This window comes from Lissotriton vulgaris, chromosome 4_2 (genome assembly GCF_964263255.1).
Source record: "Lissotriton vulgaris chromosome 4_2, aLisVul1.2, whole genome shotgun sequence".
Classification (NCBI taxonomy): Eukaryota; Metazoa; Chordata; class Amphibia; order Caudata; family Salamandridae; genus Lissotriton; species Lissotriton vulgaris.
In genome coordinates this window covers 11,906,555-11,921,294 of record NC_141692.1, presented here as the reverse complement: position 1 = coordinate 11,921,294, position 14,740 = coordinate 11,906,555, and the positions used below count along the sequence as shown (strand labels likewise).

General features: G+C 46.2%; 1 protein-coding gene across 1 annotated transcript in view; it reads left to right on the top strand.

Annotated features, from left to right (window-relative positions):
- LOC147718127 (lymphocyte antigen 6E-like) overlaps positions 1 to 14,537 on the top strand; it is a 48,742-nt gene extending 34,205 nt beyond the window's left edge. The window contains exons 3-4 of the mRNA XM_086919198.1: positions 2,393 to 2,584; positions 14,192 to 14,537. Of these exons, the coding sequence (XP_086775324.1) occupies positions 2,393 to 2,583 (191 nt within the window). The 3' untranslated portion in view covers position 2,584; positions 14,192 to 14,537. The remainder of the gene's footprint in view (positions 1 to 2,392; positions 2,585 to 14,191) is intronic.
- The last annotated feature ends 203 nt before the right edge of the window (positions 14,538 to 14,740 follow it).

The window sequence follows — 14,740 nt, the reverse complement described above, 5'->3', positions numbered from 1 at the left end:
GCCTCCATCTCTTCTCTGTGCTAGATGTACATCAGCAATCGGCTCCTCGAAGCCTCCATCTCTTCTCTGTGCTAGATGTACAGCAGCATTGGGGTCCTTGAAGCCTCCATCTCTTCTCTGTGCTAGATGTACAGCAGCGATGGGCTCCTTGAAGCCTCCATCTCTTCTCTGTGCTAGATGGACAGCAGCATTCGGCTCCGCGAAGCTTCCATCTCTTTTCTCTGTTCGATGTAGAGCAGCAATGGGCTTCTCAAAGCCCCCATCTCATCTATACTGGATGTACAACCAAACTTATTCATTGTACAGTGTGACTTTGGAGAGGCTGCATTTATTAATGGATGGCAGACAATAGACTAGAGCATTTTCAGAGCTGAGAGGTGTTCATTTTGTTTTGCCAATTTTAGTGGCTGTTTGGAATAGGTGGGAACGTATAATAGGGAGGAAATCATAAAGTGAAAGTAGGCTAGTGTATTGTGTATGTGCGTATATGTGGGATGTCATGTGTATGCTAGTATTTTAGTGTCCATTTGTCTATATGTGTATGTGTGAATGGCAATCATTGTGAACATGTGTGTGTGTGTGTGTGTGATGGGGTATGTGTATGAGAATTATAGTGTGTATTTGTGCATACGTCTATATGTGAATGGCAATCAGTGAACATGGGTGTGTGTGAGTATTATAGTGTCAGTACATACATCTAAATGTGATGGCCATCAATGTTAATGTGTGTGTGTGTATGTGTGTGAGTATTTTAGTTTCTATTTCTGCATGCGTGTATATGTGAATGGAAACAAGTGTGAAAATGGGTATGCGTGTGGCAACGTACCCTCCTGCACTGCTTGAACGGGAGAGAACAGAAATGTGCCATATCTACTACGTTATTGCCCACTTCTGCTCTCCAACAGAGCTGGTGCATTGTGTGCTTTCTAGGGCCAACGCAAGCAACCTTGCACCATTGTGTGAGGGTATGAGTTACCTGTAGGATATTTTGGTGCTGAATGCAGCACAAAGGAATGTGGAATAAGCATGGGCGGAAAATCCGTTCCGCTCGCGGATTTTGCGGATTTTTGGTAAATTCGCAATCCGCGAGATTCGCGAATTTCCCGCAAAATCCGCAAATCCGCGAGCAGCGGATTTTATGGCTTGCTCGCACTGTTCGCGTGAGTTCGCGGCTTCCCAGTTCAACTTCGCGCCCCGCAAATAAGCGGTAAATTGCAGCAATACGATCTTAGCAAAACTGAAACTACTTACCAGGTTCAAAAGTTCAAGCTCATCATTAGTAGCCATTTCCTGTAGTGCTTCCTGAAGGGCCCCTCCAGAGTTCAGTTGCCTACTTGCAACTATTGTGACCCTGCTCTGACCCTCAGAATAGTTACACATATGCCACAAAGGTCCTGAATTACAGCTAAGGGAGACAAGCAGGAGCCAGGCTGGAAGTTCAAATCCAGTGACACATTAATCAGCCCCTAATTCATTATTGTCAGTTGGGGCAGGGCAGGTGTTGTAACTAATTTTGCAACAATGAAAGCACTTAGCAAGTGCAAAAGATCACTAATCAGGAAGCACTAAGGAAGCAGGTGCCAGCTAAAAAAATATTCTGTGACACATTAATCAGCCCCAAATTAATTCAGGTCACTTGAGGCAGGGAAGGTGTGCTTTGCTTAGCCACAATAATGTACACTGGACAACCAGAGGGTGCTGTGATGAAACAGAGGGTGGCATGGGTGGGCCAGAGGGTGGCATGAGTAGTCAGAGAGTGGCAGTGGTGACAGAGAGTGGCAGTGATGAAGAAGAGTGTACCAAACAGGCTGGACACGTAGAAACAACAAGTTCGCAAAACTTACGACCCGACAGGTAAGTTCGCGTTTGCGAAATTTTACAAAACCCTCGCGAACTGGCAGAAACCCGCGCGAACACACAAAAAAAAAAATCCGCAAATTCGCGAGAATTCGCGGATTTTGCGGATTGCGAGTTCGCAAATCCGCAAAATTCGCGAACGCGAGATTCGCAAAATTCGCCCATGCTTAATGTGGAAGTAACATGGACAAATAGCATTTTTGCAAAGTTTGGTTTGTGTGAATTACATGAATGGAACACTCTTGCACCACCCATGTAATACCAACCCAACGCATAGTAACGCAAGGCAGCGCTATGCTGTGAGTTGCGTCACTTTGCATTTACTAAGCCATGCAAAGCAACATTGCATGGCGTGGCAAATGCCCAAAAACATAATTTGTCAAAAGTGATACAACCCCCATGTAAAATCTTAGTAAATGTTGGCCCTAGTGTTTTATCGGGAGGACGAGGAGTGCTGTTCAGAAAATAGTGAATTGAACCATAACTCTTTGACTTGAAAGTCCTTTCTGAATAACCTTTCTTTGTTTCTGTGCAGACACCACAACTGTAAGCAAGAGCTGTGAAGCACTATGCAGGAATGTCTCTGGAACTACTGGAGGTGTTTACAGTTCTTCTTACTGCTGCACTTCTAACCTGTGCAATGGAGCAAGCAGTTTGCTGTTCAGCAGCACAGTGATCTCCCTAGCAGCAGGTGTTGGATGGCTACTTCTTAGAGTGCGGCTGTAAGGTAAGAAAGCATCAGTGAGACATGCCACCTTCGCTTTGGGTTCTGGTTCTTATGGAGTGAGGTTTAGAACCTAAAGAGAATGAAGAGTGCCAGAGAATCTAGGAGCAGTAGGAAAGCTGGTCTTCATGGGTTCTCTGCTCACCCATGGATTCCACTGATACATGCTTTCCTCTTGCAGAAACTGTACACATATTTGTAGAACAGTTCTGTGTTTTTGGATAAAAAGTGGACGAACAGTCAAGATCTCCATGGAGAACAGATTGGAGATTGAAGGGAGTAGCTTTGCTTTACCAAACCTTCAGAGGCATTCCAGAATGACAATGAGTGCTTCTTGTTTTTAGACAAAGATAATAGAGAGTCCCTTATTTAGACCTGGTTTCAATGCCTCATTGAGACCATCAATCACCCAATGGGAACAGCGTTTACAACGCAACTTTTACCACGCAGTACCTTTACCACACAACCTTTACAACGCAAGTCGTTACAACGACTTGCGCTGGGGGGCGCTGTAGGATAGGGAATAGTTTAATTTACTAACCAAAACCTTCCCTACTATCCACTGGGACTGGAGTTGGAATAGAAAATTAAACTATTCATAATCCAGCGCCCCCCAACGCAAGTCGTTGTAACGACTTGCGTTGTAAAACCTAAACAAAACAACGAAAAGCAGTGAGTATCAAAAGTTGCACTTCCCTAATATATACACAAAAATCAAAGCAAAATCTTATTTGCCATTGTTCCCCACCTCTTAGTTCCACTGCTGGAGAACCATAATTATACAGACGGCTTTCTACAAACGGATGCTGACTAGAAAACCGGACCGGTTGCTGGATGGAGACACAGCGTTTTTCTTCATAATTTAAAACATCCAGGGACACCTATCATAGTGTTCACCCGGCAATAGCGTATCACTTACCGAGTCAGGGCAACTATATATATTGCAGCGAGTTCTATCCGAAATTACGTTTCTGCGCTAGGTCTACTTCATGCTTTGTGTACACTGGCATTCGTAATGTGAATAGGAAGTTTGTGTACTTCAGAACTTGTAGACAGCTTGAATTCTGCACCAAAGAATCACATGCGTTGTTCGTAGAGTACCTCACCGTTGTACCTTTGGCATTTACAAACAATTTGCCCTGAGGAAGCCCAATCTGGGGGAAACGCGTTGGCTGTCATTGCTTTCAAGATATTGTATGAAGACTGCAAAAAAAAATTTTGGAAGAACATCTTGAAGGACCACTACTCTTTTTGTGAACGCATATGAACATTCTTCCGAAAAAACTTTGCTGATGTACTGTAATTTACCTCTTGGCTCTCTGTTCTCAATTTTGCATTGTAAAACCTGTGTGGTAAAGGCATGCGTTGTAATAGCATGCATAGTAATGACATACATCCATCACCCAAGCACTCCAGGAGATGAGTAGGCTGCTATTCCAGGATCATTGAAAAAGCTTGCTCCTCTTATGGTCAGATTGTTGAAAAGCTTGCATTGCCATTGCGCCATGCAAGGTGAGGCAAGGCATTGTGAGCCCTGAAACCTAATTTAATAGGCACACAGAACCCCCTTGCAAGGCTCTGCGTGGGATAGAAATCTGGAATATTGCAAGGCAGCACAAGTTGCTGCAATGCATTACCCTGCACTGGACAGGCTTTCCATGGGTCCACCCATGGACATCAGCACATTCCAAGATTTACTAACCGTAGTAAACTTGGGAATGCATCAAATGCTAAGTCTTCCCAGGTGAGGCCTAACAAAGTGAAATATATATTTATTTCTCCTTGTTACTTCCTCTTTCTATGTGTGTTACATTCTGCCGCATACATAGAATAAGGAAAATGCCTCAGGTGATTGTTTTTGCACAGGAAGGTGCCAAAAATAATTCTGCTGTAAGACAGGTATCTTTGCAGGATGGTACAAGGGTTCCTGCATCAGTAAGACATGCCACCTTCGCATTGTGTTCTGGTTCTTATGGAGTGGGTTTAGACCCTCAAGATACTGAAGAGTGTCTGTCTATGAGCAGTAAGAAAGCTGGTTTTCATGGGCTCCGTGCTCACCCATGGATTCTACTTATACTTGCTTTGCTCCTGCAGAAACTGCACACATTTGTAGAACAGCTCTGCTTTTGATTAAAAAAGGTACCTACACTCAAGATCTCCATAGAGAACAGAGTGGGGCAAAGACTGATTCAAGGGAGTAGCTATTTCTCCTTCTTACTTCTTCTTTCTATGTGTGTTACATTCTACAGCATACACAGAATTAGAAAAATGCCTCGGGTGAATGTTTTTGCACAGGAAGGTGCCCGAAAGAATCCTGCCTGTAAGACGGGTATCTTTGCAGGATGGTACAAGGGTTCCTGCATTGGCACTCGGCTGCTTTGAGTGCATCAGCGCAGAGGGAGAGCAGGAATGAGCCACATCCAGTTGTCTTGCTGCTTGACTTTTTAGTAACTCTGGCCCCTAGTGTTGCGCTCCTTTCACCTCTACTGTAACCGGAGCCACTAACCAGCCACACCACCTCACTGGCAAGCTCCCAGTGTACTGGCCTGACAGAGGTTTGAGAGCAGCAGAGAACATGGCGCTGTGATCCTGCTGGACGTCGTCTTGAATGTGAAATGGAAAGTCAGATAAAGACCTATCAATAGCAGCCACGACCACTGTAAACAACCCCACTGTAACCTATCTGGCCTGCTACATCTCATTGCCATTAAGTACTGAAAATCTCAAGCTCATCTCTACAGAGTCCAAGGGTCATATTTATACTCATTTCACAAACTGCTAGGTTTTCCATCCCACAGTCGGCTGTAGTGCAGATGTAATACGAAGGACATGGTATCCACCACATTTGTGATGTAGCAACTAGTCAACTAAAAACAAATTAAAGCATTTGCTATTGCTGCTTTGTAGTTTTGGATTACTGAATGCAGTGGCCCAGGTTTAATAAACCTTTAGGCAATTCAACACTATATGAAAATGAGAGGGCAGGAGTGTTCCATATTTAACTTCCCTGTCCGCGTTTTGCCCTCCTTTAGCAATATTTGGCTTATTCCTGTTCTCTCCTTGTGCTGGCTGACAATGTGCAGCCTTGCACAAATGCAGGCACGCTTGCACCATGGGTCAAGATTCACTTTGTTGCAGGCAGGAATGTGTTTGTGCAGGAAGGGACAGCTCAGTGTCAGTCTGAGGGGGAGCGCAATGTAAGGTATTGAGGACAGCATTGTGTACAGCCCAGTGTAAAGTCCTGGGGACTGCCAAGTGTAAGGTCTATGGATAGCTCAGAGAATGGTTTTAGGGGTAGCTCACAGAAAGGTCTTGGGAGCAGTTCACAGTAAGGTGTCAGACAGCTCAAATTAAGGTCTTCTGAACAGTGCAGCCTAAGGTCTTAGGAACACACAGTGTAAGGTCCTAGGAACAGTGGAATGCATGTACTTGGGGGCAGATGAGTGTAAGTTATTGGGTGAAGCTCAGAGTAAGACCTCAGAGACAGCTCAGACTAAGGTCTGGGGGACTATGCACTGTAATCTAAGGTCTGGGGGACTATGCACTGAAAATTCTGTGGACAGACCGATTTAAGTTTTGGGGACAGCACAGTATAGGGTATTGGGGCAGTGCAGTAAAAGGTCTTGGGAACAGTTTGAAGTAAGAGCTCAATGTACTGCTCACAACAAGGTCCTAATATTCCCAATTGGGATACCCCAGATCTCCTGATAGGAATAGTGTGAACTAATCTTGAAAAATAGATTGGGTAATGTTCTTGTTATCTTGTTACTCGTAAATGAGTTCTCCCAGGGATCGTGTTACAGCTCACCCTTTGAAGGTCCAAAGCTAAGGTCCATTCCAAATCCAGCGGGTCAGATTACATTTTCTTCTTGAAGCTCCTCAGACTCCAAGAACATTTATATTTTTTAATTGTGCTCTTTCGCACTGTTTCAGTGCCCGAGTCAAGTACAGGACCATATTCACCTGTTTCACCATATGGGCAGTTGGAACGGCTCAGGAAGTAGGAAGGGGAGATAGAGGGGGACATCCCCAAGCACAGGCTGGCACTGGTGATAAAAGTTGGGACTCCCTGACCCAAAACGTCTGGACCAGTGGAAGGAAGACTAATCTGCTGCTCTTCTGCCCTAAGGAAGTTTGAACCTGCTACCTTGAACACATGACTAGCAAAGTAACTCCAAGGGCTAGCTGGTTAGTACAGGAAAGTGCCCATTTTGCATGGTTACCACATGCTTTTTTCCTGATTTATTATGCACATTGAATGTGCACTTGGTACCTGCTAATCAGGTTCTCAGGGCCTGTGATCTTTCCCAAAACTGTACCTTTGTTTCCAGAATTGGCACACCTCTGGCACATATATAAGCCCCTTGCAAAAGGTACCAATGGTACCAAGGGCCTTGTGACCAGAGAGAGTCTCTAAAGGCTGCATCATGAATTGTGCCACCTTCAGACACCCCTCACGAAACACATACACAGAGCCATTGCAGACTGTGTGTTTTGGTGCATCTAAAACTGAAGAGTCAACATGGCACAAATCCCTGTGTTCCATGCATACAGAAAACTGCCTGTGGCATCGGTAACTCCGCCAACTAGCAGGCCTGACAGCACTAAAGCAGGGTGCACTACACCACAGGTGAGGGCATAGCTGCATGAGCAATATGCCCCTACAGTGTCTGAGCCCATTCTCAGATGTTGTAAGTGCAGTGAACCTGTATTGGGTACATGGGGTCAAAGTTTGTCATTACAAGCTCTCCAGCTCCATGACGACTGTATTGAATACTGGAAAGTTTGGCATCATACCTATCAGCTTAATAAACCCACTGTTAGAACTGCCTATTTCTGGTTGGCTAAGGCTGACGCTAAAGCTAGGCAGAAACCACCGTTCTAGACAGGGCAAGGGAGTCACACGCCAAGATAACCCCTGCTCACCTCCTCGGTAGCTTGGCACGAGCAGACAGGCTTATCCCGGAGGCAATGTGTAAAGCATTTGCGCATGCACAAAACAGCAACAACATCCTAGGCACACCACAAAAGGAACTCCACACAAGGTTATATTAAAATAACTTTTGTATTGTCAAAACACATCAGATAGTAATCACACAATATACATTGTGCGAACTGGCACAGGCAATATTCACAAGGAATTATTTACACCAGGACAGGGCCACGTGGGCCACTGTCAGAATCAGCACTTAGTAGAAATAGCACTTCTAGAACATAGAATATCAGAAGTTTCACACATGATGTATAAACATACATTCAGCGGTGTAAGAACAAGGCACATGACGCATCAAAACACATTCAGAGGTGTCACAGGCATAATGGCATAGCACATTACGCATAACTCACATTTGGGCCTAACCAGTAAAAACTACAGTAGGCAGTCTCTCACTAGTCTAAACACATTAGACTCTCCCCCTAAGCATAACTTACATTTAGGGGCGTAACTCACATAGTGAAATAAACTCTCACTAGCATAAACCTACATGGGTAAAATAACCTCATAATCACATAGCACAAACATCACCTTAGGCAATTACTATCATAAACATAGCAAAATCACATTGCGCAAAAATCACATTAGGGCCTTACGCCCTACCTACATACCAGCCCCCTGGCCAACTGGCCATCCAACAAGGGGACTCAAAAAGACCTGTGTCCAGAATGTCAGGGCGCGCTGCCAATGCAGCGCCAGTCAGGGGGTGCGCCACTGGCACAAACCTAAATGTTGCAGCTGCCCACTAATTGCTGGGCAGCTAAGAACACCAACAGGGCCTAAACGTTGCAGCTGGCACTAAGTGCTGCGCAGCTGTAGCAGGCCTGGCACCACTGTGCCATCTCTATCCCACACAGGGACTCACTCACATTGCGCCTAAACGGTGCTGCTGCCCACTAATTGCTGCGCAGCTGAGACATCAGTAAAATGGTGGCAGGGCCCTCACTGGCCCTAGGTACGGCACTGTGCCAACATGTAGGAGCCACACAGGCTCTGTAATACAATTACCACCCTAGGAGCCCACTGGCTCCTGAAACAAGTATGCACCTTAGAACTGGGGACCTCCGGTTCGAGAATACGGGCCACTCTGGCCCTTGGGACACCTCTGGGCCTTTTAAACACATAGGGGTCAGTCGGAGCCTCACAGGCTCTCAAATAACGATGCCCTCTGAGCCTCGCAGGCTCTAAATCCCGTATGCCCCCTCACGACGATGGAGCATCTCACTGGGGACTCAACAACTAATGGCCATCGTGGGAGACACGGGGCTCTTACAAGAAAGGGTGGCTTGAGCCTCTCGGGGCTCGGAACACGAAGGTGCGGCTTGAGCCTCTCGGGGCTCTGAATTCAAAGAAAATGCCCCCACGAGCCTCTCTGGGCCCGCAAAACAACTATGCTGCCAGGAGCCTCTCTGGGCTTCCAGGAAGAATGCCCCCTGAAGCCTCATGGCTTCAAACAACAACAATGCGCCCGAGATCGCTCTACTAGGGGGTGGACACCGGCAATGTGTCCTGACACAGCCCCCCTCTCCTCGGTAACACTCACCGGGTCTGGCGGCGGCTGGGGAAGGAGAGCTCCCGCTCCTCTGGACTCTCCGATGCTGCGGCTCCTCCGTCAGGCGGCAAAGCAGCCGGGCGGGACTTCCGCCTTTACACAGCAGTCCTTCCGGGTCGCTGCGGGCAGCGCAGCAGCCTTCCCCAGCACACACAGGTGGCGCTTTGAACTAATGAGGGGTGGGCACCCTCGAGGCAGCAAAAAAAGTGCTCCTAGGCGCTAACGGAATAAAAGCGCTTCCAGGTGCTTCAAGGGGAATACAGCGCTCCCAAGCGCTACAACAGCAAAATAAAGTGCTCCCAGCGTAAAGGCAGAAATAAAGCGTCACCAGGCGCTAGGCGTGAAAGCAAAGCGCTCCCAGCGCTAGGGACAAGGCAGAGCTCTCCCAAGCGCCACAGGGAACAAAAAGTCCAGCAAAGTCCTTTAGGAGTCCAGGGGCTGGGCAGAGCCCAGGGAGGCAAGCCTTCCCCTGGGCCCAAGCAGCAGCATGCCCCTGGCAGGATTCAAGTTAAGAACAAGAACATTTTGTAAGGAGACACAGCCCCTTTTAATACAGAGAAATCCTTTGTCTAGCAGGGTGCAGGCAGTGTGAGAACCAGCTACAACTGGTTATATGGAACTCCTTTCACAGGCCAGGCTAGGGACATCAGACGCACCACAGGGGGTGGAGCCAGCATTGTGTGGGGAAAGCCCAGCCCGATTCATGCCCAGGTGCACCCCTCCCCTCACATAAGCATTCTAAACACTCCATTCACCACCGGGGCAGACCCTCCCAGACTCTTGGAGCCAGGCTTACCAGCCAATCACACGCCAGACACAAATTACACAAATATGCCAACTTCTAGAAGTGGCACTTCCACACTAGACATAATCATGCCGCATATACCATTGCGCAGCATTCCATCTCACGAGTTCGCATATACCAAACTCGACCCTGCACTCCCCACACATCAGGAACTACCATGGGCATACATATTCCCCGTTCGTTCCTATGGGAGGGCAGGTCACTCTCACCACACACACACAGAGCTCACGCACTTTACACTGTACCACAGTGAAAAAGTGCGCAGAGGCTTAAAATCTGCAACATCAGGTCACAGAAACAGGCTAGGAAAAAGCAAAATGTTTTGGGGTGAACGTGCCAAAGAGGGCCAGGTCCAACACCAACATTGATGCCAGTGGTGGATTTATTATACAATGGACTCAGAGGGCATCTTTGAGATGCCCCCTGACAAACTACCAACTCTCTGAAGTGTACCTGACTCGTATGCACCAGTCTGCCACTTCCAGTCATGTTTCTGACCCCCTGAGGTGAGAGTCCTGTGCTCTTGTGGGTCAGAAACAAAGCCTGCTCTGGGTAGAGGTGCTTCACATCTACCTCCAAGCAGGAACAGCATTCAAGAGTGGTGACCCTCAAAGGCTTCCTTCCCTTTGTTATGCTAGCAAGCTAGTGGAGATGCACCCCCGACCAAGCTCCATTTTTGTTGCAAGGTCAGCAGGAGAATTAATCAGCTGTAGAGGTATGTCCCCTCTCAGCCAGGACCACCCCTAAGGTGTCCTGAGCTAAAGTTATCCCCTTCTTATAAAATCCTCCATGTTGGATGCACGGATTTTAGCCAATAGGATTAGGAGATGCCCTTTCCCCAAAGGGAGGGGACATACAAAGGGTGTATTCACCCAAAAGGTAAGTAGCCCATTGGCTACTACCTGCCAGTACCTATAACAACCCTAAATTGAGTATTTAGCGGTTCCCCAGAACGTTGATCCCTAGATTCCTGCTGACCTAAAGTAGGAGAAGGACCTAAGAGACGTGCAGCAATTAATATTTCAGATGACAACTGACTTGGCCCCAGCCCTACTGCAGCCCACTAAGAAACCAGCTTGAAAAAGTGACTCATCCTGCAGGTCCCGTGATCTCCACAACCCTTGGAGGACTTCCTACATTCCCTAAAGAGCTCCCAGGGACAGCGGTCCTGCCCACAAAGAAACCAACAATAAGGACTCCCTTGCCTCTGCATTCGGGAGTCCTTCCCACTCTGCACCAGACACCCATTGCCCGAGTCTGAGTCGCCTGCAGCCTCAACACAAATTGTCTCCCTGACTGCAATTAGCCCTTGTGAAGATTTTCTGATGTCTAAAGGTACCCCTGCATCCTCAACCCTTGACTTTAGGGAACGCTTCTGCCAGAGCCCAGGCCTGCACTGACAACCCAAGTTATCCGTGCAGATGTTAATGTTAATGTTAATGTTAGCCATACTTATAAAGCGCACTGTACAGTGCCACCAAGTGCCACACAGACCATGTTACTACAGAACTTAAGCTTTGGGGAATTTCCAAGTTTTTATTTTCTTACGGAACTTCAACAGATCCTGCGTCTGTCTCAGATCGGTTGGTAGGCCATTCCAGAGCCCCGCTGCCACGACACTAAAGGCTTTTCCCCCCGATTTTGCTCTTTTAAACCTGGGCACTTTCACCAGGTTGTTAGTCACATTTATCCAGCCTCCTGGTCCAAACCTGCAGCCTCTTTGTGAAACTGAGTAACTCCATCTGCCTGCATTGGACGACCAACACTGTCCTTGTACCCTGTACACGGCTGCCCCTGTGCCACTTGTGGTGTATGTTTGGTGCTGCCATGTGGCCCCCCTGTGCTGGCTTAAACCCTGGGGTCTGTGCCCTGCAACTGCACCTCTTTGTGTGCCCTAGTCTCCATTGATTAATATTTTGACCTCTGCACCCTGCCGACCCAGTGCAGCTGGTGATGCAGTCTCTGCATATACCAGACCCTTGCCCAGTCTGACTGAATTTGGAAGTTGTGTATTTACCGTGAAATTGTGTGATAGTTTTCCTCCTATAAGTTAACATTGAACCGTTTGAAAAATGACACATTTTATAGGGAAAATATGTGATATTACCAAAAAGTCTGTTACTGCAACAAATGTTCTTGGGTTCTAAGTAATAAACATAAAAAAGTGATATTTTTGCAAACAATTGGTCTCGGATTTAGTCATTTAGTGTATGTAGTCATTTCTTGCCTGAGTGTGTACAGCAATGCTCAAACCTGCCCTCTGATAAGCCTAACTGCTCGCCCACACTACCACAAAAGAGAGCTTAGGTATTATCTAATTGAGCCTCTGGGGATCCACTGGACTCTGTGCACTCTATACATTACTTTGATATAATATACACTGAGGCAGCTTCCTACGGTTAGCCTCTGGTGCGAGCTACAGGGACATGACACGCTGCCAGAGGACTTCCTGCACCTGACCAGCTGACAAGTACCAACTGGACCTGTCTTGAACCCTGTTGCTGGGCTCTGCAAGAGGGAGCCATAATCTCCCAAATTGCCCCCCACCCTAGGTCCTTGACCCTTGGAAGTGGAGTTAATGGAACTTTTCCTGCCTAACCATGAAAGCTTGGATTTTAACACATTTTTCAAGAAATTGTGCTACGAGAACAAGCATGGGACTGGGTCCTACCTGCAAGCCAATGTGAATAATGTGCATTGCTGGTACTATTGACTTGCTGTAGCTCCGGCTACGGTCTTCTCAGCAGTAATACATCCTTTTCAGCTGCACCTCTTGATGTTATCAGGTCTCGTGGAGCCCTCTGTAGCTACAGCCTGCAAACCCACCTTGCCGAAGGAATCCAATTCTTAAATAACTTTTAAGTCTGTAGGTAGAAATCTTCAGTGCAACTTTGTCCAACGGCTACCCGACAATGACTACCTCCTGTCTCCTGTTGGCAACAGCTTGCTGTCTTGTCCCGCTGAACGCTTTGTCTTCCCCAGAGCTCTTCAAGAAATGTTTTCTGTCTCAAGGTAACCTTTGGATCAGGGCAAACCAGGTTCCTGTAGCCAACCCGTGCTCCATAGCTCTCACATGACCAGATGATTGCAGTTGGCACTTTGTTCATTTTGGTGCTATTTTTCACTGAAAAAGTTAAACAATAATAACTCTGGTTTTAATGATTGGACTTAATACTTTTTGTGACATTCTAGTCATTTAAATTGACTTAAGCTTTCTAAATGTGTATGGTTATTTTCTAGTGTTCTGCTGTCAGTTTATTACAGTTTGTGTGCTGATTGCCTCCAAGTTAAGCCTGACTCCTTTCGTGCCAAGCTACCAAAGGGTGGAGCACAGGTTACTTAATGACTTTTGGCGGCTCACACTGACAAGGACTGTGATTATTGTTTGAGTGGGTCTTTCAGCCGCTCAACTAATCAATCAGTCAATCTATAAAGTGTTTGATATGTGCAACTACTCGCCCTGGAGGGTCTCAAGGCTCCAGGGGGGAGGGCAACTCCTTGGTACTCACAGATCAACTAATACCCCGATGTCTTACATTAGCTTTATATCATTAGCACTTGCCATGCTTTCCATTGTTTTCTTTAATTTCTCAGTGTTCCTTTCATTTCTTTCGCACACTCTCTTTGCATCACTTTGTTTTCCCTTCCCACTCTCTTCTCTCCATCTCTTTCACACATACACATGGACATACACACATCATTTCTTTTTGTCTCTGTCACTCTTTTTCTCTCTCTTTCTCCTTCTTCCTGGAGGTTCTGTACCAATTGGAACCAGGTAAAGATCCAGATCAGGGACATAATATGATAGTCATCTGCCTTGAACTGGGTATGTGTGAGAAGTAAGTACAAGTGGCCTTGAAGGTATTTTGCCATCAATATTCAACAAATATTGTGAGCTCACTTCACAATTAGTTTCCTCTGGCTTACTTTTGGAATAATTCTGGATTAATTGTGCCCAGGTTTCAGTTGGGTGTCTTCCTGCATCTGAGAACAGAGATACAGGTAGAAGAGGGAGACAGGAGGGTGGAGGGAAAGAGGAAAACTGCCACAAAGGGAGCAAGAAGTACAACGAGAAAAATAGGAGAAAGCAGCAGTGAAAAAGAATCAAAAGGAGTGGGATAAGGGCCTGGAAGTGAATGTTGGTAGGACTCATGGAAAGAATGACTATTTTCTTTTAGTTGTTTTAAAAAAGATGACTTCAGGAGAGTAATTGTGCTTAATTTTCTTGAAAGTCAACAAATCCTGCCTTTTTCCCTCTAGATGGACTTCCTCTCTGAAATGTACGCTATCCTGGATACATTTTGCAAGAACGGTTCCAGAGAATGCAACTTCCAATCAGAGTCCCCAGACGAATAAACACTGTTCAAATAAATACTGTTCATAAAAAAGTATTAGTATGGCCTTGGGCTAAGTTGCGCTTTATAAGACTCTATTCATTCATTCATTCTCCCTTTTGGCAATGTAGCAAAGGTTCTTGCTAGCACATCCTATACTTTCTCTATACATTATAACTAACACGTATCACTAATATCTCAATTTAACAGTAGGCAGCCAATTGACTCCCAAATCATGAAATGCTAAGTTTGCACTGCAGGACTCCTGCCTGGTCTGTGCAGTTTCCAAATAAGAATGACACCTCTAAAGAAGAAATTGATAAATACGCATGCACAATGTATCTTTTCTGATTACTTGATTTAATAAATATTTTAAAGATGGAATTATCTCTTCGCAAGCAGTCTTTTTTCCTCTTCTAGGATGATTAACTTGGAATGCAAACTCTGGGCCAGATGCATCAAGGCCTGTGGCTGT